Source organism: Acanthaster planci, linkage group LG20 (assembly GCF_054643075.1).
Source record: "Acanthaster planci isolate LZ-2023a linkage group LG20, COTS_SCS, whole genome shotgun sequence".
In the NCBI taxonomy this organism is placed as follows: Eukaryota; Metazoa; Echinodermata; class Asteroidea; order Valvatida; family Acanthasteridae; genus Acanthaster; species Acanthaster planci.
The window spans coordinates 9,219,979-9,242,002 of record NC_141796.1 but is presented as its reverse complement, the minus strand read 5'-3'; the positions used below and the strand labels follow the sequence as shown (position 1 = coordinate 9,242,002).

General features: G+C 45.0%; 2 protein-coding genes across 10 annotated transcripts in view; one reads left to right on the top strand and one right to left on the bottom strand.

Annotated features, from left to right (window-relative positions):
- Positions 1–22,024, top strand: part of LOC147795908 (liprin-beta-1-like) — a 42,360-nt gene that overhangs the window by 9,858 nt on the left and 10,478 nt on the right. For 2 of the 8 annotated variants that reach the window (XM_087130236.1, XM_087130235.1), the window contains exons 4-16: positions 9,249–9,380; positions 9,762–9,824; positions 10,860–10,922; positions 11,544–11,606; positions 13,051–13,099; positions 13,617–13,678; positions 14,166–14,366; positions 14,626–14,835; positions 15,439–15,730; positions 19,225–19,357; positions 19,824–19,961; positions 20,323–20,473; positions 21,305–21,505. In XM_087130236.1, coding sequence (XP_086986362.1) covers positions 9,249–9,380; positions 9,762–9,824; positions 10,860–10,922; positions 11,544–11,606; positions 13,051–13,099; positions 13,617–13,678; positions 14,166–14,366; positions 14,626–14,835; positions 15,439–15,730; positions 19,225–19,357; positions 19,824–19,961; positions 20,323–20,473; positions 21,305–21,505 — 1,758 coding nt within the window. Of the gene's footprint in view, positions 1–7,763; positions 7,908–8,384; positions 8,665–8,726; positions 8,826–9,248; positions 9,381–9,761; positions 9,825–10,859; positions 10,923–11,543; positions 11,607–13,050; positions 13,100–13,616; positions 13,679–14,165; positions 14,367–14,625; positions 14,836–15,438; positions 15,731–19,224; positions 19,358–19,823; positions 19,962–20,322; positions 20,474–21,304; positions 21,506–22,024 lie in introns of those variants that run through there. The other 6 variants (XM_087130241.1, XM_087130240.1, XM_087130243.1 and 3 more) reach the window with 6 other exon arrangements.
- LOC110975063 (monocarboxylate transporter 13-like) lies at positions 3–5,634 on the bottom strand. 2 transcript variants are annotated; one of them, XM_087130255.1, is made up of 5 exons: positions 5,501–5,634; positions 4,818–5,066; positions 3,218–3,361; positions 1,385–2,341; positions 3–1,195 (listed from the first exon to the last, which is right to left on the bottom strand). In XM_087130255.1, the coding sequence occupies exons 2-5, from the start codon at positions 4,999–5,001 to the stop codon at positions 1,041–1,043; spliced, it is 1,440 nt and encodes a 479-aa protein (XP_086986381.1). In that variant the 5' UTR covers positions 5,002–5,066; positions 5,501–5,634; the 3' UTR covers positions 3–1,040. The 2 variants fall into 2 exon arrangements, with proteins under 2 accessions (XP_086986381.1, XP_022082870.2); XM_022227178.2 differs by lacking the exon at positions 5,501–5,634 and adding an exon at positions 5,300–5,405.

Below are 22,024 nucleotides of genomic sequence, written 5' to 3'. Positions count from 1 at the left end.
ACCTGGGCCCAATAGAGGGTGTCCACGGCGGCCATGTTGCAGGCCAAGGCTCATTTTCACGGCCCTGCTAAGCATGCAGTTTTACGCTAACAGAGGCTCTGCATATTTCATGGAGTATGTAAGCAGTAAGCAATGCAAAAGGCACGCTTACCTTGGGGGCAATATTTGCAAGTGACAAAAATATGAAAAACTCTGTGTTCTCACAGCTGTGAGCACAACCAGGCCAAGCACTGCCGTGGAAATAGTGCTCAAGGTTAGCAAATTTTTCTACCACAGAAAGCGTGACTTTTCTGTTAACTGCTAAGCGTGCCGTGAAATTAGTCCCAGTGCTTTTGCTCTCCAGAGTGTGCACAAAGGAGGTATTTCTGTGGAACAAAAGAACTGCCCTGCAAGATGGCTACCACGCAAAGCTTCTATTTAATTTAAGCCTCTGCTAAGCTCATTCTTTTTTGCCAAGAGAGTTTGTGCATATTTCATGAATACCGTAAGCAGTAAGCATGGCAAAACGTACGCTTACCTAATGGGAAAAATTGCTTGATGTTGTAACAAAACTGTGGAAATCTCTAAATGGGTGTAACTGTAAGTGCAGCCATGCAAAGCATCCCCATGAAATAGTGCTTACGGTAGGCTAAAGTTTTGGCTATAGTGAGTGCAACTGTTCTGCTTAACGTTAAGCATCCCCATGAAATAGTGCTTATGGTAGGCAAAAGTTTTGGCTATAGTATTGTTCTCTTTAACGTTAAGCAGCACAATGAAATAGGGCCCCTGTCTTCTGCTGACTCTACAGTGTTAGGTTTAAGCTGTTTTAAAAGCTTAAACCTAGCAGGTTATGGTGACATACTTTTGTCCTTTGAATTTGAGAGCAGGCTCAGAAATTTCTAAACATTTAGACCGACAACCACCATTGTTTGAATGCATTTTCTTGAAAACCCATATATTCAAAGAAATAGCGAGCCTCAAAAGCAGTCACTGAGTTTACTCAAAGTCTTTTTGAGATGGTCAATCGAAGGATGACTGATCAATCAGCCAGCATTTCCTCGTTAAGCAGCGGGCGGAATTCTTGGCCATCGATCATCTGGGATTAGTCTGGTCCAAGTCAGATGCAGGAAGAAAGTCAGGGCTGTGCTCATTCCGGATACTATGCCCATCATGAGGAAACCTCCGCTGTAGCTGTTGGTGACATCATGCAAGTAGCCTACATGAGGAGGGGGTCAGAAACCAGACATACATTACACAAGTCAGGGATGCCTGGCATATCTAGATAATGTGTGGCTCCCCGACCCTCCCTTTTAGATCAAACACATGTATGAAGTCATTGATTGCTGGCACAATTGCATATTTATAAGAATGTTAATGAGAATTGGTGTATTAGAACATTTCTTACCAGCCATAAATGCTGACAAGAAGTCTCCAATGCCAGCAAAAACCAGGCTGACTCCCGATCCTCCAGGGAATCTCTCTTGCCCGACAATCTGCCGAGTTATTGTGATCTGCATGGGGATAAACACTCCCGCCGACAGGCCGACCAGTACAGCACAGACCATGAACCACGGGTAGCTCTCAACCGATGCAATGATGGGTCCAGCCACGGCAGACAGCGCGATGGCGGCACCGTACATGTACGCAGGCTGCACCTGGCCAGTGTCCACCAGCCGGCCGTGGGTCAGCCGGCTGGCGATGTTGGCGATTCCGATGGCCGAGATCAGGGAGGTAGCCTGGAGGGTGGGCACGCCTACCGACTCAGCCCGGGCAGCGATGTACGCCAGGGTGACGCCCATGATCGGAGTGTTGGTGACAGTGGCCAGCTGGAAGGTCACGTAGACCCGGTTGGTCCAGAGGAGGGATAGGCCTGAAAGGACCAAGAACCTTGTGAGTTTCTCTGAGAAGTTGGCCATCGTAGTCGATCTCTCCTGTTTACTGTGATCCTGTGAGGAGCCGACAGAGAATTTGCTGGTTCGGCCAATGGCATCATCTTCAGATTCATCAGCGCTCTCTAATAGCTGCTTGTATCTAAGTACCCCCTCCGTCTCCCGATGCGTCACACTTCCATAGTTTCCTCGGTCGCACTGTTCGCCGCTCAGCGATTTTGCCTGGGCTCTTTCGCCCGCCGGAGCCCTCAGCAGTCCAGCGCACACCAACAGGTTGGCCTCCACGGCGCTCAGGACCACGAGGGCGCCGCGCCAGCCGTACCGCTCGATCAGGAAGCTATTCAGGATGGGCATGACTATGGTGCCCACGCTAGTGCCCGTCGTGGCGATGCCGTTGGCCGTGGCGTAGTGCTTGTGGAAGAGCTCACTGATGATGAAGAGGACCCCCATGTGGGACATCCCAAAGCCGATACCTGGAGAAGGGACAAATGGCAGACAGCTGGTATCACCTGGATATGTATACCGGTAGTGTGCGCTTTGATGGAATCATGATTCAAAATGCAAGAGCCGCGAAGTAGGAATGTTTGGCTGCCAGAATATTCGGTAAGTGAATGTCTTCAGGGACAAGAGAAATTTTCTTGCCCCTTCGAGGACAAAGTTCCTGCACCTTGGTAGTAAAGTCAAGGAAGATTCAGGAAGGAGATTGGGAACTAGCCAAGTTCAAAGGTTAACACATTTCAAGAAGCATACACATGTACATTACATGCAAATTTGCATATACAGTAATCATTGAAGAGCAGGAGAGCATACATGTACAGTTATTTACAGAAGTTTAGGACCACCCATACAAAATGCATTATCCTCAATAAAAGACCAAACTTTAACCAATCAATCATGGCAACCCATGTTTATTGTCAATGTGTAACCTTAGTATCTTGATAAATGGCTGTTTGACTACATTTCCATGATTTGAAATGTTAATGGTCAAATATTTCAAATGCCCTCCTTTATTTCTGATAGCTTAGACTGGCTTTTTTTATACCCATTTTGTCTCATGGACAAAATGTCATACAAGACCTGCCTTTGCAAAAAATTTCATTCAAATGGATATTTGTAGTTCTACACTGATGTTATTCACAACTGTAAAAACTTATGAAGTAATCATTCATTGTAATGCGTGCCTAGTGACAGAAATGCCAATAAAATACATGTACCAGGTGGTCTTAAACGTTTGCAATTGATATATATATACTGGTATAGGCAAACATGGATGATTGTCGACTGGTGTCGTAGCATGACCTCATCGTCGAGTGGGGCACTTTCTTTTGATTGGGTCCCGTCATACTCACCCGCCATGAAGGGAATGGTAATAAACAAGATGGAGATATCGCGGGCGAACGACGCGAGGAGAAGTCCCGCAGACGACAGGCAGGCCCCAGCTGCCACCACTGGGCGCACGCCATAGCACTTGGCCAGGGCACCGGCCAAAGGCGCTGGAAGGCAGAAGATGAAAATTGGGCATGAACTGCCTGTTACATATAAGTCACCAGAAGGATTACGGCAAGTACTGGAAACAAGAGAACGAGGGCTTGACCCTAACCCCCTGTGCTTTTGTATCAGAAACAGGTCTGAACTTAGCAAGGTTCCCCAGATAGAACTAGAGTATATATGCATGGACAAGGGGGTCGCTGTACTTTAATGGCAGGGGACTGGATGGAATCTGTTTACTCCAATAGGTCAAATTGAGTCATTTGATACGGACAGGTCTCTACAGTTAACAGGTGACTTGCACTGTTGTATGCAGAACCAAGCCTGACAAAGTCAAGCACAGTCCAACTCATAGTACAACGAGCACGTCACTCTACAGGGTACAGTAGTTTACGGTACGTGTAGACTTGTTGCACCAGAAGAGAGCCCCTCAACGAAACATTCTGAACAGAAGGGAGCAGGCCGCATGTCCCAGTGTCTTTAGTGACTGCTCTTTGTTGACATTACTGGTACATATCGGTAATGTCCTACTGTATTACACAAGTGGTTGCTCAACTCCAGGGCGGTCCTTCAACATTCTCTCTCTTCGGCTGTGTCCAAGTCTCGTTGGCAACAGCTGGAAATAACGAACACGTCCCAAGGAAGCAGCCGTGTAGACTTTTTGTACCAGTAGCTGCGTGGAGCAGCTTTGTGGGTAAAAGGCCGGTTTTCACTTCGGTTAGATGCGAAAGCGAGTTGAATCTGACATCACGAAGTGTTTCGTGGTCAGTTCCCCTTTATGTTCAACTTTATGGGTGAAGGCGGGTTTGCACTTCCGGTGGATGCGAGCGCAAATTGAATTGGATGTCAGGAAATGTTTGTAGCGAAATTGGCTCGTGTTCACCTTTTGGGAATTTGTGGTGCAAATTTCTGCTCCAGTGTCCAGGGTTTCCCCTGGGGTGGTGACACATGTACCCGGTATGTGAGAGATGGTCGAACAAATTTTGCCAAAATACATTGTGTACACATGACTTTTAAAACAAACATGTTTTCAAAAGAGGCCTGTAAATAATCCAACCGTATGAAGTCTTACAGTACATTTACTCCAAATTTCCCCTCAAAAATAAATCCATCTTGTATTCTGTGTTCCTGGGCCTCTTGATCATTCTGAATGATTTAAAACTCCTCTATTTCAAAATATCTACTGGTAAATTATTTCGCTGTTTCCATCCATCTTTGTTTATTTTAAGTGTGAGGTACGAAATTCAACAGACAAGCCTGAGGTGGTCACTCACATCAGTTAGGTGAGCTGCCTCACACTTGAAAAGGCATCACAAAATCATGTTTCATGTATGCTGTCTTGCCAAATGATGAATCGGCCTTTGCCCATCTTCACAAGTAACAGCTCTTTTCAAAGAGGAAGTATCGTTTTTCAACCCATTTTAGTCTACACGAAATGCCAAAGAGTTTGGTGAAACTTACAAGTACACAGGAGCATGACGACCACCGAGATGGAGAGTCCGCCAACCTGCGCCGCGCTTTCCGGGAACTCCCTGAACCATTCGATGTAGAACACACCCACAGAGCTGGCCGTGCCGTAGGTCAGACTGGTCACCATGAAGCTGGCCAGTAATATCGGCCAGTTATGAATCTCTGACGAAGGCATCTTGCTGCAGTCCACCACAAGAGAGAAAATGGCGACCCAAGCTGAGTGATTGTATCAAAGAGCACCTGTAAGGAAAACATGTTTTCTCTGATTTCATCTGTTCAAATAAATATGGAAGCATCCAAATCGAACGTGGTGTCATTTGTCTTCAGAGCTCAACCATAATAAACAAATATGCGCCGATAGCATGCAAAGGGTTAAAAGGGCTTTTTTTTTCTGTTCATGCCAAGGAAGCAAGTGTCCGTGAACACTTTCTCTTCATTGAAAGAGAGAGAAAAACGTGCGCATAAGACTCAACTGGAATGACTTTACATAAGCCTCGAGGACTCACAAACATGGAACATCCCACAGGTACCCAGCCAAGAGCTTTGTAGGCCAAATTCCACACTAACGAGCATGCCGGTAGATCCTACAAGAACTTGAACACGATTCAGAGGTAGCTGCGTGCCGTCGGAGACTCTCTACGTTCCTACTACACAAAGAATACCTAAAAACAAACCTCAAGAGGAGCAGCCGCACTTGCAGGCGTCGCTAAAACTGAAAATATGCTGTGCATTTACTCTTTCCTTGTTAGTGGCTTTAAATGCCGCAATATCAATTACGTCTGGCAATGCAAAAGGGGATCATTGACGGTACTCATCTCATTCATAATGTAATATACACCGTGCAGTTCTGGTGATTATATGGCAGGCAGCAAGTGGTGTAATGTGTAGGGGTGTTATTTATGGTGATGTGTGGTTACCACCTGTCGCTCGTTATTTGCATATGATTTATAATAAGATACTTGGAATCCTATGTAACGTTTGCCTTTGCTTGTTTCCCCTTCTTACAACCAGGCATGCAACTTTTCCTCGGATCAGCTGATTTCCTCGTTTTCACTTCACACTCCTGCCATTGAAAATTGAAAAACACTGTTCAAAGTCTTGTTAGGATTGGAATATCCTTGTTTTTTGTCAAAGTCCAAGTTGCATGCCTGCACAACACCAAGCAGTCTGCATGGTTTGCATTTTCTCACATGGCCTGCTGGAACCTCAACTCTTTATGGGATGTACATGTGGTTACAATATTGCAGAGAACATGAGCACATTTTCTCTGACCAACTGAAGTTGTCAAATGTTCAGTACATGTAGATCGGTCGTAATGATATTCAGGGGCTTCTTTCTGAAAGTAAACAAATAGAACTCCATCCACGGTACGTGTTACACTGTGATAAACCAGCCCTCTTCTTGCTCAAGACGACTTTTGTTGACTGTTCATGTACCAGTGTACAGGTGCACATATAGCTTCCCCCCCCGGGGAATATTCTCCCCGAGGGACTGCATTTTTCCAGGATGAACATTACAGACCCACCTGAATGCTTTCCTGAATTGTGCAGGATCCTCAAAACTTTGCACAGCTTATGATGTTATAATGTACTCTACATGTACCCAGTACTTGGCATTATCAATAACCTGTGAAATTTGCCAGAGCCTCTGCCGTTGTTTACTGTTCCGTTTGTCTGTGCCCCTTTCCCAGTAGTCGTTCTGAGTGGATTGAAGCTTCTCGAGCTGCGAGCCCCCTGGGTATGTGTACGTGTACTTCACAGCTCTACAAATTGCTAGTTTTGTGTAATCGGATTTTGCGGTGTGCATCTCCAGGTCAGAATTCCTGGCTCGGTTTACCCCGGACGAAGCTGGATGTCTGTTGGGATTGAAATCTCCACAGTCACAGGATACATGTTCATATACTGAACATGTACATGTGCTTCTTGTATTCATGGCATGCAGCATACTGCGTTGCTGGCGAGACTGGATAGGAAGTAGCTTTGCTTAGATTTCTTTTGGGGGGATATGACAAGTTACGGTACATTTACATGTACATGTACAATGCTGAAGCCGACAAGTGTACGTTTTAAAGTTTTTTTTGATCGGTTGGTTTTCTAAAAAAATTAAAATTATTAAAATATATTTAAAAAAAACCAAATGAAACATCCCTCGAAAAAAAAGAGAACAAAGACAAACAGAAGCAGACTACACCCCCCTCCCATAAAAAGAAAAGAAAGACCAAACTGCACAATGGTACTTTGGTAGTCGTGTCTTTTTTGAGTGTGGAGTTCAAAGCTCTCTCTTGTGAGTGGTTGATTGTGAAAACAGAGACAATTGTTGGCACGGCGATGTTGGTTTTGGCACCCCTGCAGAGTTGGCCTCAAGGCTCAGGTCAATATTTGTGGCTGTCTGAACAAAGAAAGTTCAATGATGATAAGAGAAGAAGTGGCGAGTTGAGACCGACGGCTTGTTGTCTCGATCTGTCATACTAATTAAGATGGATTTTTATTTTTGAGTGCCAAGTTTAGGGGTTCAGCATTTTCTAAAAGTGGTCTTGATTTTTTAAATAAAATCTGAAACAATTTTGAAAAGTTTTTTTCACTAGTTTTGGCTAAGCATTAATACTTACATGTACACTGTACATGTAGTGGACAAAATGTTCCGAAGGGGGTACTTGATTGAGCAATAGTGAAGTTCAATGTTTGGCCATATGGTAAAAGTGCCCTTTGAAAGCAAAACATAAGTTTCTTTTATTACAAACAATTTACCTGGAAGTGGTCATTTGCACATTCATCGTCCTCTGGCTTAGTTTATTAAACAAGCCAGCCATGTGGAGTGGTTTATTATTAGACATGGTGGAGTGGGCGACGAGCCCTGATTCAGCGGATTTGGCCCTCAGGCAAACCCGCAAACAGGATGTGGTAGTTGGAAGCCCCTCGGGAATTCTCAGGAGGTTTCATTCGTTTTCATGTCAACAGAAATGCTCAAAGTTCAGTGTGTAAATGTCAGTCGTTGCAAGCAGGAGGTTTAGCGGTGCATGTGTATGTATTTGGGCTGGAGAGGAAATGACAAAGTTGACTGGACGAAGTTCCAACACTCTCGGTAGGTTTATGCCCAAATGTCCCTCAAGTTTTATTCTGAACACTTGAATTTGTTTCAACAAATCTTGTCGAATATAGATGGTTGTTTCGTGCGCTATGGGGGTATGGTACATGTATGTATGTATCGCTGTGTTCATTTCTCGTTAGGGGACTGGGAAGAGTGGATATTTGTTGGTTAAGATTTGTTAATGAAACTCTCCAGCAGTTTCCAGTTTCAGGGAAATAGTTCTTGGCTATGTTTGTATTGTCACCACATAGGTATGAAGCTTTGTTTGCCGAACCATGTCTTTGTAATCTTTGACTGGGGGAAGAAAAGGAAAAAACCTGCACGTCCACGGATTGTTGCTGCTTGTGTGATTTGCGGTTTGTATGACAGAGAATAGAGCAACACTTCGTTCGGTTGTTACGAACAAAGGCCGATCGTTGGCATGAATCCAGGGCCAAGTTCTGTAACTTTTTCTTTGCATTCCTGTCGTGCTGCGGGCCATCGGGCGTTAAGTGGCACAAGTACAAGCACAGGACTAGTGCATTTGTTGTCGGCACCGTGGAATTTGCTGGTGTCGTGTGGGTTTGGAGGACGTGATGGGAGGCACTTGATATTTTCATCTGCCAAAAAAGAGCTACCGGTACACTTCGTTTACTAGCAGAAGAGATATTGTCATTGCTTTATTGAAACGAAGCTGACCGAAGGAGCTATACCAATGGTGTACATGTACATGTAAAGGTGGATTTACTTCACTGTGAGCCGCTAACACTGTGTATGTACATGTACATGTAGTCTTTGAAGTGAAGCTTCGTGTATAAGCAGAAGAAGCATTGTCATTGGTTTATTAAAACGAAGCTGACCAAAGGAGTTATACAGATAGTGTACATGTACATGTAAAGGTGGATTTACTTCACTATGAGCCGCTAACATTGTGTATGTACATGTAGTCTTTGAAGTGAAGTTTGTTAGACATGTCTTGGCTTCTTCACCGACTCCATAATCGGAGTACTCCACTGCCTGGACACTTTTTGTGCCATGTTCCCGTCCTGCGCGTAACGGCAGTGTACCACACAACCCATTCACGGATAACGTGCCCAACTGCCTGTGGGAAATTTTGAGGGAAGCATTTCACATGCTGCTCACACGCTCCTGGGTCTGTGATGGTCGGTTCAAATACGTACAGTGTAATGCTGTGTGGGTATCTTGGATACACATACAAAAGCTGATGCTGCTGATAGGGCCTACATGTAGTTCCGCTATCTTATGGACCTTTATTTAGGGAACCCATTTTGGAGTTGGACTGTTGTTAAATGGGGGTTTCTCTGTCCATTTTGCCCGAATATTTGCTCTAATCAGGAGATGACAGCGCGAGCTGAACTGGAAGCAGCCAAGCTCAGCCAGATGACCGACCTGTCCAATCTCAGGATTCGTCTGAGTTCAGTGGAGAACGATCTCAGCAGCTTCAAAGACAGGGCGGTGAAAGCAGAGGTAGGGAAAACACCAGCAAACAAAGGTGACAGTGAAAGTTGACCTACAAATCTAGGGAGAATTGTAATCACCCCCAGTACATGTTCAAGTAGCCAGTTGAAATTAGAACTGTATTCGGTTCGGCCAGATGCAACGCAGTGGAAATGAGAACCGTGCCAAATGCAACCAAGCGCAACGTGGCTGAAACCGGTACCCACGGTGACTGCAACAAAATACAGCAAAGCTGGTATGCAATCCATGACAATGGCAGCAAAGTGAAACAGTGGTCAAAGGTCGCTGCATGTCATTGTGTGCAGCGGTCAACAGGGCCCCGTGTCAGGACGAGCAGGGACTCGTTTGTTGATCTTTCCCTCTTTGCGTTTTTTTTCCCTCTTTTTTCAGAGTCTCGTGGAAGAGAAACAGATGGAGTCGTCTGAAATGTCACTGAAATACCAACAAAGCCAGGTATGTCACCACAGCAGTCATTTTCCCATGAAAGTCAATTACGAGGACTCAAATTGATTGTTCTTGATGTCTAGGCCTTAAATGAACCAGTTGTTCCCAGCTGGGCTGTCTGTGTGGTTTAAGGGCAATCCTGATATCAGGATCCTGGACTTCGGAGATGCCAAACGTTGCATTTTTTTCTCCGATAAATATGCAACCATTGTACCATACAATGCTGATGTGGTTTATGGGGATGACAGGGTAGGCAGTTTGGAGGGGTACTGGAACTCCCCCCTCCCCCCCCGCTCTGAGACAATAAAGGTGACAAACGGGGAAAGAAATAGGAAGTAAGCGCACCAATACCATTGTAAACAGTTTAAGTCAGGTATGATGTTTTGTCATCCTTTCCGCTTGTCCGCAAAAATGAGACGTAAAAGAAAAAATGTCTAGCCTGACACCCCCTCAAAATGCCTAGATACGCCCCAGATTGGGTTTTAACACCTTAATAGACTGTTTTCATTTGTCGGCCATCTTGAATTCAAAGTGAGGTAAAACTGTTCATGTTGGGAATCTGAGAGTGAAAATAACAGCGACGAAAAAGAAGTTCATATCAATTTACGCCAATTTTTTGTTAAGAATAATTCAAAATTTGTAATAAAGTACCGGTATTTAATGTTTTAAGCAAAAATTTAAAAATCTGAAAGTGAGGCTTGGAACCCCAAATAGTCTTGCACCACCCCGTTTAACAGATTACATTGAATGTGAGGGATTCAGGGAACAAGAATAAGGCATTTGTGTTCAAACCTGTCTTCTGAATATGCCTCGGTATTTGCCCCCTTTTATTTCAATGTCTCATGGTCTTATTTCACTTGCACTCTTGTCGTCATCAATCTTTCATTTATTGACCTTGTGTATAACTTGATATAGACATAGCAAAACGGAAATAAATGTTGAGTCAAAACCCAAAAAAGATAAAATATGGATTCCCCTTGATTGAGTTCAATTATTAAAAGTGGCATATATTGTGACCTTTTTTGCCCTGGTCGGTTCTCACAGGGCAAGATCTCAGAGCTGCAGACAGAGTCCAACAGCTGGCAGGAAAAGTACATGCAGGGGCAGGTGAGGAATATCTCAGCGTCCGATCAGGTCGTGCTCCGTGATTGGCCCGGTTCATCGCCGGGGTGCGGTCACTTTGAGTGCGTCACATGCCACATGGGACAGCATAGCCTGTCAAGCCTAGCTGGCAACTAAGACAGGAATTGAAAGGTTGATTAATTGGAAATGCTCATCTGGCGACAGGTGGTGGGCTATACGTTTCATTTCATCAGAAATGATTAGCATTTCTTGTACTTGCGTTTGAATTTGTTGACCGATTTTGTAAATGATCCGTTTCTGTGTATTCGACCTATAGAATATGCCCCCCTATAAAAAGAAATGAAAAATTGAAATAACTGTTGAATAATGAGATTTCTTTTCAATTCAGCAGAATTTTTTTTTTTGGGGGGGGGAATTGTTTCCAGTTCTTTTGACCTCAGAAACAGTTTTGTGAGAGTGACCTAGAGGTTTCTATTAAACTTCAGTTCATTTAGATTTTCAAGTTGAGTCCTTTCTTCATTCTGAATCTTATTTTCTGTTCGGCTTTCCTTCAATTTTTCCCCCATTTTGTTTCTTTTCTTTCCTCTTGTTTTTCACCTTTGACCTATGTAAATGAACCCGTCCCGAATGTATGTAAACCACTAGGTGAAACTTGTCCGTACACAGTCTGAATGTGCTGAGATCAAATGTCGGCTTCGGCAGTGTAGCGTAAGTGGACCGTAGTGGGCCTTGCGGTTTGCACACGTGCATGCGTCCTTCCAGAGAATCTTTGGAGTTTTGTCATGGGCTCACACATCATGCATGTGCTTTTGGAATTTAATTGGATTGTGACTTTGGGCTTTTGGTTGGTTGGTTGGTGTGTTTGTTTTTGACAAAACAAGGGCAGAATTTTTTCTTGTGGAAACTCGGGTAGGATTTCCTTTTTTTCCTAAAAATTCCATGAGGAGATTCCGAGTTGGCACGGTGACATTTCTTGCAAAATGGAAAGAAAAATTTTGGGGAGGAAAAAAAAGAGAAAAATCAGAGCGAATGTTGACTCTTGTGAGCTTTTTTATGCCAAATAAAATAAGCAGGAATGGTGTCAGGAACACCGCACCGCATGTTTTTTGAAAAAGAAATTGATTGGGTGATATTTCAAGAACGGAGAAGTCTCCATGTCGGGGCACAGTTTAGATACTGTATCATCAGAGAAAAAAGAAACTGCAAGTGATGCTGACTAGGAATTACAATTGTCCTTGCCACTTGTGCTTAGTAACACTCACACTTTTCCACTACCGGAAGAGTTTTGTCGATAGAAGTTTTCCCTTCCAACTTAATTCCCTCAACTTCGTTTATTCTTGTACAGCGGTATAATCCTAGTATAACCCCAACAAGTAACAGCTTTCCTGTGGAATTTGTCTCTGTGGTTTGAACTCTTTTCTGTTTGCCCTGCATGTCAGATTCTACCATTTATATGTACATGTACGTGACTGGATTCTTTCTCGTAGATGCCACGGTTCTGTGACAAGTCAAGGGAGTGTTTACTCTGTAGACAATAAGTCGTTATTGTTTCTGCCTGTTGAGCTTGGTGTTTTGGGGGCATTGGAAACGAAGTGCATGGTTTGGTTGGTTTTCAGAATGGGATTTGGTTTCCGCTGTGTGGAGTTGGCACTCCGTACCTGCTCAGAGGCGAGAGAGGAAAGAAGATTGTCTGTCAATGAAAGATAACCGGGTGCCTTCGCCCCTTGCATGGATTTAACCATAAAACCAGGCCCACGTTCATGGAGCTGCTCGGCAGAGGAATTTAATGTGACCATTTTTTACAGACAATCGCAAAAAGTGTCAATTGTACGACTGTTGGGTTGGTAGCCGGTTATTGCCACGCGAGAGCTTTTCAGCACTCGGCCAATTTTTGCGCTCAGTAGCTCTGTGAAAACCGGCCCCTGCTTTTCATCGTATGCTCTCTGTGCCAGGTTGACAGAGCGCCCTCGTTTGCCACTGCACGGGGTCCATCACAGAGGTACTTGTGGATGCTTTTTAGGGGGAGGGGGAGGAACAAGTATGCACTGATGAATTCATTTGTTTCCAAGCATGACCGAGCACCGACACAGGAAAAAACAAAATTACTAATAAAAAATCCCCTCTTCTCTCGCCATCTGTTTGTGTTTTATAGGCGGAGAACGAGAGACTTCACATGGCCAAGAGCAGGGAATCGGACCATGGTTTGTACAGTAATTTCCAGGGCTTGTCCATGTACACTTCATTCCTTTAATTGGGCCCAGCGAGCTCTTTATTTAGTCTTCTGGCCCCCTCGCGGTTATCCCTTCAAAACACTTTACCTTGATCATGTTGGCATAGTGCATAAAAAGCATGTTCAGTGTCAGTCTCCTTTGATATTTGGTTATTGAGTTTCGCAGCTTTATTAAATTGGATTCCATCAATTTAGCAGGGAGTCTTGCAGCCGCCTTATTTCTCCCTGCTCTTCTGACATTTCTCCCAGCGTCACTTAAATGTTGGTCAATGCTGTGCTTGACCCTGGCTGTGAACAGACAGTCTAGATGCATCACTTGAGCGAACAAATTTATTGGAGTGGAACAAACAGCCCACGGAGGCGTGCACTAAGTCAGGCTGCTTCGTAAGCACAGAGCCAGAGACACAGAGTTTAAGAAATGGCCCACACAGAGACCGCACAACCTCTTCTCCTGTGTTTGACTCGGTTTCCTTGTCCATATTTCGTAGCTTTGGAGGTGGAGAAACTGAAGAGAGCTGTGGAAACCCTCCTGGCTGCAAATCACGAGAAGGTAAATGCTGATGTTGGCATTGGCCATGCAACCCATCTTCCCTCCTGTTGTTTCCCGGGGGAGGGGAATACAGTAACAAACTCCCCCCCCCATGGAATGACTAATCAAATGCAGTGATGCTTAATAACCAAGCCTTTCCCTGATAATTGATTGTTGGTTGTGACAATTTCCTTCCGACTCTTGATCGTGGAAAGTGAAAAGCTGTTTTGGCATGACGACCAAATATCACACCTTGGTCAAGGAAATACTATTCCCCTCCCCCCCAAGAAAGAAAATAGATTCAACCTAATTGCAGCAGAACTCGAGCCTTGACCACAAAGAGATGAGAGTTTTGAGACTGACTTGATCTCAAAGACCTGAGACTTTAAAGGTACTAATTCTGACCGCAGGTCCATCAACATCACCATGAACACTGGGCGTTAGCGTTCTTTTTCCTCATGTTTTGAACTGCACAGACAGAGTAAATGCCCTCTCGATTTCCTCACAGGACAAAAAGATCGAAGACTTGAAAAAGACCATCGTGCGGCACCAACGGGTGCAGGAGCTGATGATGAACTCCCCGAGTCGCAGGGTTGATGGCAACTCACTGGAGGACGAGCCAATCCGATCGGACAGCTTCTCCACCAGCAGCTCTGTGGGGCTGGCCGACACGGAGGAAAGCCCCACCAAGAAGGAGAGACAAGCGGAGGTCAGCAGTCCAAAATCGATGCTTTCGTGGACGAATTTGTGCATTTGTCGGCCAAAATAGTCACTCCTTGATTTCTGTAAAAAGGACATGGTTTTCTAATGTCCTCTTGATTTCTGTAAATAGACAAGATTCCTAATGTGGCCTTCCTGATTTCCATAAATAGACATGGTTTCTAATCCGGTCCTATTGATTTCTGTAAACAGACATGGCTTTATTCTTTTAGTCTTTTCATACTTTTTTATGACATTTCGGATGACAGACACCAGTGGACCTTACAAGTGCGTCCACCACCCCCGACGAAGTGGCCCCCCGGGTGGACTCGCCCATCTCCATGCCGTCGGATGGGAGCACCGATGCAGGCCAGGCCGATTCATTGTCACAGAGGGGGTCACAAGACGAGAGGAAGAACCTCTTGAAGAGGAGATCGGCCAGCCTGGAGGACATCAAGCCGGCAGCGATGACCGTCACGGTGAGTGGAACATTTCTGAGAACATTTCTTGGCTGTCCGTCCTGAATTTAGTCCCTTGACTTTAAGCCCTCCGGCTCAATGTACGTGTACATGTACTTGCTATTATTTTGCCGCAGAAATGTCATATTGTCTAAAATTCTGAGACAGGTTGGAGTATTGAAGTTTGCTGTGTCTCCCTAGAAATTATCACTGTGCGGGCTCCAAACTTGTAGACTAATCCAATTTACTGAATCAGGTGTTTTTTGTCATGATGGTAGAGCGCCGTACTCAAGTAAACGGTGTTTGGTCAGGCGTATGTAGCTTGGAGTAGTGGTGTGCATATTTTGTGGGTGTCGTAGGTACCCAATCCCACAATTGGAACCGGTACCTGACATTTATCAAACACTTCCTTATCTGCGTCCAACGCCCAGGCCTATGTTGGAGAACTTGCCACTAACTTTGCAAATCCATTACATGTTGGCTCGGGCACCAGGTGTCTGCCAAGCTTCTCTGTTTGTCACCAGTGAGGGCGCTGTCATGCACTTACAGGATGATGATATTCCACCGTGCATAGCCTCAAGTGATGCGTATTTGTCGATGTCTTTATGACTTCTTTCCTTTCAGAACGAGACGAGCTCAGGGATCCACCAGCAAGGCTACAGTACCCTCCCCTCACCCCGCAACAAGAACAGGGAGTTCCAGTTTGCCCAGCCGGCCCCGCCCACTGCCCCGCCTGCAGCCCAGCAGCACCAGCAGCCGCCTACCACCTCCGCCTCTTCCACTGCCACCGCCACCGCCACCGCCCTACAAGGTAGCCCAGACTCTAGGCAGGGACGGAAGGACCGGTCGGGGTCCTTCGGTCGGGGGCTGTTTAAGGTCCGAGGCTCCAAAAAGACCTCCAGCGCACCTAACCTGGGTGAGGGTCCTGGCTTTGCATGCATGCACTCATTCACGTTTGCACACCACCCGTCGGCCCAGGCTAGCCAAGGCTACCGATGTGTCAACTCTCACGCTCTGGTCAACGCAGATAAGATTGGCCCGAAGATCACGACATCTTCCGAGCTTGATTCAGAGATGACGCTATCAGGTTGCGCTGAAATTTGTGTGAGTTCACTTTCTTGGAAAACCCGCAAATGTTGATGACCTTTCCTCTGAAGGTGAGGGACGAATATGCTGTACTCTCACTTTAAAATGATGTTCCACTAACAGCCTAGACCGAAGAACAATTCAAAACGAAAAGAACTACACATAATCCCAAATTTCCTGAGTTTGTTCACATTCTAAAGTGAGCTTTTCTGAGCTGAGATGTCTTTGCTTTTGATAGCTTGGGCCGTGTTAACTCATCTCATACTGATTTCCAGTTTCTTGATATTTGATGTGTCCCGTTGAATGTCCCTTGTGTCCTCCGTGTGAACTGTGCCGTATAGCATGATTGTCACTTCACTGCCCGAGGGTATGTATGTTTCCAAGTGTGTGACATCCTTCACTGTGAATCCGGAATGAGCCGCGCAGTGCGTGTGAGAGACATTGCTGAGACGCGAGGAAGGCCGCCATGTCTTAGCACACATTACCTGCATTTGAGCATTAACCCTTTGAATGTGTTCCACGTACATTTGTTCTATGATTCAGTGGCATGATGGTTATGTTGAATGTGTGCTGCCTGAAGGTATGTATGTATTTTGATTTACTAACAAAAGTTGACCACTCACTGTTCTTTGCATGATATAACACCACTGCATGAAGGTATGTAGGAAGTGAAAAAACTGTACCAGCACAGTACACTATGCATGGCTTCAAACCCGACTTACATGTATAAGGACCTTAGTGTACTTAAAAACGTTTGCACCAAAGATTTTTTATACCTAAAAACTTGGAAGTGACGTTTGCTTCCTTTTATTGGACTCATAATCACGTCAGATTCATAGAAAAATTCTTCCATGTCATGCAGGAAAAATGTGTAGTGGGGTAAGATGTGGACATTTCAGTTCAGAATGATTTTTACCCATTCTGTCAACATTCTGAACTTGCCCAAAAGGGTTCATCAAGTTTAGAAGTCTCTGTCTTTCAGTGATCAAAATTTATATGAAGCCTTAAACAATTCGGGCGCTTCACGGTAGTGCGCCACCAAGAGTTTGCAATGCGTTGGCCAATTACAACCTGCAAAATCTGTCGACTCTTTTCAAGCGCGCATTTGGTCGACAGATTTCGCGCATCGTGATTGGCCGACGCGTTGCAAACTCTTGGTGGCGCACTTTTGTGAGACAGCCGTATTGTGGAAGGTTCCATGACTATTCTGTACATTCTCGGGGACTCACACAGATCTCAAGTAGGCGAGTACACTCTGTAGTTATCAAACCAAACGACAGAACCTTGAAAATGCACACCTAAACAATCTGAAGGAGTGTATTAAAACACATTCTATCTTCAAAAGATGAAGGATAGGAACAGAAGCCCGGATGGGGTAAGTGATTGAAACAGTTGCGTGAATCCACCGCCACCGTGATCAAAATCATTGCCTCTTTCAAGCTGGCACGCACCTTGCACAAGCGGAGTGATGCGTCATTGCTCTGCACTTCTTTTCTTTTGAGTCCGAGTCCATCTTTGTTCCTTCCAAATCCCATCCCATCCATACCCCGTCACCCACCCCCTCTCCCCCGACACCGCCTGTCATGGTCACCCTGAACAACTGGCACCCTCAGTGACTAAAACTTCTAAAAGGGTGAATCCGTAAGTTGAAGTGTGCGCCCTCACTGGCAAAGGAGAGACAGACTGGTGGGGAGTTTTTCCCCACCAGATTGGTTTACGCGCCCGGTGCACATGCTGAACAACTGGCACCCTCAGTGACTAAAACTTCTAAAAGCGTGAATCCGTAAGTTGAAGTGTGCGCCCTCACTGGCAAAGGAGAGACAGACTGGTGGGGAGTGTTTCCCCACCAGATTGGTTTACGCGCCCGGCGCACATGCAAAGACCGTACATTCCAACATAAAATGGGCGCGCATGCTCAGCGCGCCCGTGCCAGACGTGCGAAAACATGAGTGCTTGCCGTTTGCCTGTAAAAACACACACTCTTTTGTTCCCATCCGGAGCAGATATTGACAGACTCTGTTGGCCACAGAGTGCCTCAGTTTTGTGCACATTCTGTCGAAACCGGACAGCCACATTGCCTACCAGTGGCATATCTGAACCAACAAATACACATCATGTGACCCACAATGGAGTCCATTTTCCTTCCCTGCGCTCCTTTCATGCTTGTTACCAGCTTCCAGCTTTGAGTTGGGTTTCGTTTGATTCCTCTACCATCCTGTTCCTTTCTTCCCACCCCCCCTTCTCCCATCGCTCTGCCTCTCCCCTCCGGCCAGGGAGCTTCCACGCCCAAGTCCCCTTCCTGTAGTTTTTGGCATTGTGCAAAAATGCATCTCATTCAAATTTCTTTTGGTCATGAATATTCAACATGAGTTGTCCCATATTCAAAAGAGGAAAGGTTAATTACCAGTTCTGGCATACTTTTCAAGGTGGACAGATACATGTATGTAATTGATCACCTCATGCATATTCATCAGGGGAGGAGTGACTTGTTCAGATTTATTTTGCACATCACCGGCACAATAATCACTATACATATTCACAAGAGAGGTCACCATGGCACTCACCAGCACATCATGCAGAGCCAAGAGTCCGGCATATTCAATAAGGGGAGGGTTTAAAATGCAAATTTATGAACCTGTAGTAACCCAGTAATTCAATTTTTCCATGACTTGCAACACTTGTTGATAAAGCCGTGTTGAATGCATTTGGTTGCAGCTTCTTAATCACCGCCAGCTTTCCCCAGGTTTTGATTTGCAGTCTGCCCTGCATGCTGTTTGAATTAACTCTTGAACTGTGTTTTTGATACATGTTTTTATCAGCCTTGATCTAGCTCCACAAAGGAATTTGACCGATTCAGCAAGAAATCGTCAGTTTTTTGTAAATTGCAAATCTTTTTGGATACCCTTAAAGTTAGTGGTAGGTTAACGCGGATCCTTAATATAGCTACACATTACCATGCAAAGATGATAGTGGAATTATTTTAAAAATTTTTTCCATCTGAAATAAGGAAGATGAGAATATTTAAACAATGTTTCTGAGAAATGCTGATCGATAGAAATTACTTTATTGTTAGTTTACGAACGTCTATTGCATAAAAGTTACTTTTCTGCCCATGAGTATGGAGTTTTCGGACCCAAAAAATCTTCCTGTGGATGTGTACGACGTTTAGTCCTAAAGCACACAATATATTGGCAGTTTTTATCTAAGGAACAAATGATTGTGCATTTATTGTCAATTGTAAGTAGACAAGCGTTATGATAATTGATGTATTTGTGGTCAGTTTGGACTCTCTGTGAACATCTGTCGTTTCCATGGTGACCACAGCTTCCACCGAATCGGACGGAGAGGACATCGTCCGGCGCAATCGGAAGGTGAACTTTTCGGACCTCCCCACGCAAGGAACCCCACCCTCTGAGAGGAGGAAAAAGAAAGGAGGCATCAAAAAGCTGTTTGGAAAGTGAGCGAATTTTGTTTATAAAGAGACCTTGGAGCGAGGAAAAGATCAGAAAAAGACCAGCAGTGTATAAAAAACAAAAGTAAAGGTTGTGGGAGACCATTTGATGCAAGAAACCCACACTGTTACAGGTTTCCAGAAAGCACACTTTCAGAAACAGTAGGAAAAGGATTTAGGTCTTTGCCTTGTGATTGAGGTACGGACTATTAGTACTTTGGCAGGACAGAATTGCAGAGATGTGACGATATGTGATGTCTGAAGTGTCCTGTCATGGGCACTGTGACTAAGCAGTGCAGCACGCTGCAACACACTGCAGCTATCACCACACTCTTGATGCCGCTGCTGGCACCACAGTATGCCAGTATACACCACGACCTTGTCACGTTGTGGTACAGTGTAGTACCGAGGTTCTTGCCTTCTGGTGTGCGGTTGTTAAGTTGTAGCTGTGATGTTGTCTTTTCATTGTCAGGTTGAAGAGGAGCAACTCTGCCTCCCTGACCTTTGAGGACGAGGAGGAGGAGGATGTGCCGGTGGAGTTCCGTCGTGGCGGCCGGTTCAGGGCCACGGCCGGACCCAGACTTGGATGGACTGGGCTTCGGGTCAACAGGTGAGAAGCCGTGTCCTCAGTCAAGCTCATTGCTGTCCCCTTGCATGTCCTGTCTCAACTAAGTCTAAAAGTGGAGTGCACAGCTAATGGGGTTGACTTGTAAGAAACACCCTTTGTCATTGATCACTTGAATAGCTTGGAATGTTACTTGACTTGTGATGGACTACTGAGGACTGGTGATGGAGTTCAGAGGACTCATGATTGACCAGCGAGGACTTCTGATGGATGTCTGAGGACTTATGATGGATTTAACTACAGAACTGCTGAGTAGTCCATGCTCAAAACGGTGAAATTTTTTGTAGCCCTGTCCTGACAGTAGCTCACACTTTATGCATGGATCTGGTATCTTTTTTTTTTGCAGAGATATTGACGCCCCTTTTGCCAAGTGGGAGGGTGATCAGGTGGCAGCCTGGCTGCATGAGATGGGCCTGGGCCAGTACATGTCCATGTGTCGCGTCTGGGTCAAGAATGGCGCTACACTCCTCAAAGCCTCACCCCTGGACTTAGAGAGGGTAAGACTCGGCCATCATTTGGACCAATTTCTACCCATTCTTGTCCGGCCTGGTGCTGTGAAATGTTGATCATGTACTAGCCTCCAAGGCGGGTTCACTTTATGTAACTGGTGCCCGATTGACTTTTGTTTGAGTTGATGGCTTGTGAATGGTTTGTAATTGACTAGTGATGGCTCGCAATTGAATTGTCATTGACTTATGATTGACTTACGATTAGCTTGTGATTGAATTGTAATTGACCTACGAGCGAGTTAAGATAGACTTCTGATGACGTATGATTGATTTATGATTGACTCTGATGACTTATGATTGATTTATGATTGACTTCTGATGACTTATGATTGATTTATGATTGACTTCTGATGACTTATGATTGATTTATGATTGATGCTGATGACTTATGATTGACTTCTGATGACTTGCAATTGATTTATGATTGACGCTGATGACTTATGATTAGCTTGTGATTGAATTGTCATTGACCTATGAATCAGTTACAATAGACTTCTGATGACCTGCGATCGAATTTTTATTGACTTATGATTGATTTATAATTGACCTCTGATGACTTACGATTGATTTATGATTGACGCTGATGACTTATGATTAGCTTGTGATTGAATTGTCATTGACCTATGAATCAGTTACGATAGACTTCTGATGACCTGCGATCGAATTGTTATTGACTTATGATTGATTTATGATTGACTTCTGATGGCTTACGATTGACTTTTGATGACTTGAGAACACCTGTGATTGATTTATAGTGAATTGTGATAACTCGCTTACAACCTAAGAAGCTCCCCCCCCCTCCCTTCCTTGTTCTCTTAGGAGCTGGGTGTCAGGAATGTCCTCCATCGCAAGAAGCTCCAGCTGGCCCTGCAGGCCATGGGCTCGGAGGAAGGGGACAGGTTCAAGGGCCTGGACCACAACTGGGTGACCCGGTGGCTGGACGACGTAGGTCTACCTCAATACAAAGATGCCTTCAGTGAGGCTAGGATTGATGGGCGAATGCTGCACTACCTGACCGTGGTAAGCGCCAGAGACAGAAATTACAGGTTTACATTTTTACCACTTTGTGCGGGGGCACTCAGTTTCTTGCCCATAGGCTTTATACACGAAACCGAGAGCTTAAAATCAGACAAAAGAGCTGGGCCTTTTAACAAAAGACTGTACTCGGGAATTGCCAACATGTTTCCAGTTGTCAATAGCGGAGGAAATCCGTCATTGCTTTGAAAGATTATACCACAGTTTGTGGCATTCGGCGAAAGCGGATTACCCCGGGAGACAAAAGCACTCCAGCTATGAACGATACAATACCGCTGCAGGCTAATCTGGCCCCTATTGAAAAGATGCCATTAGTGTACTGTGCCGGATTCGGGAACAAAAGAAATTTACATCACACCGCACAATCTTGGCTCATTTTACGAGGCGGCAGGGCCTGGCTGAAATGCTCAGGCATCAGTAGATGTTGTCTATCAGATTAGAGTAGCCACCAGGCAGTCATTCGTGTGGGTGTAAACGTCCAGTAAATGAAGTTATGATTTTTTG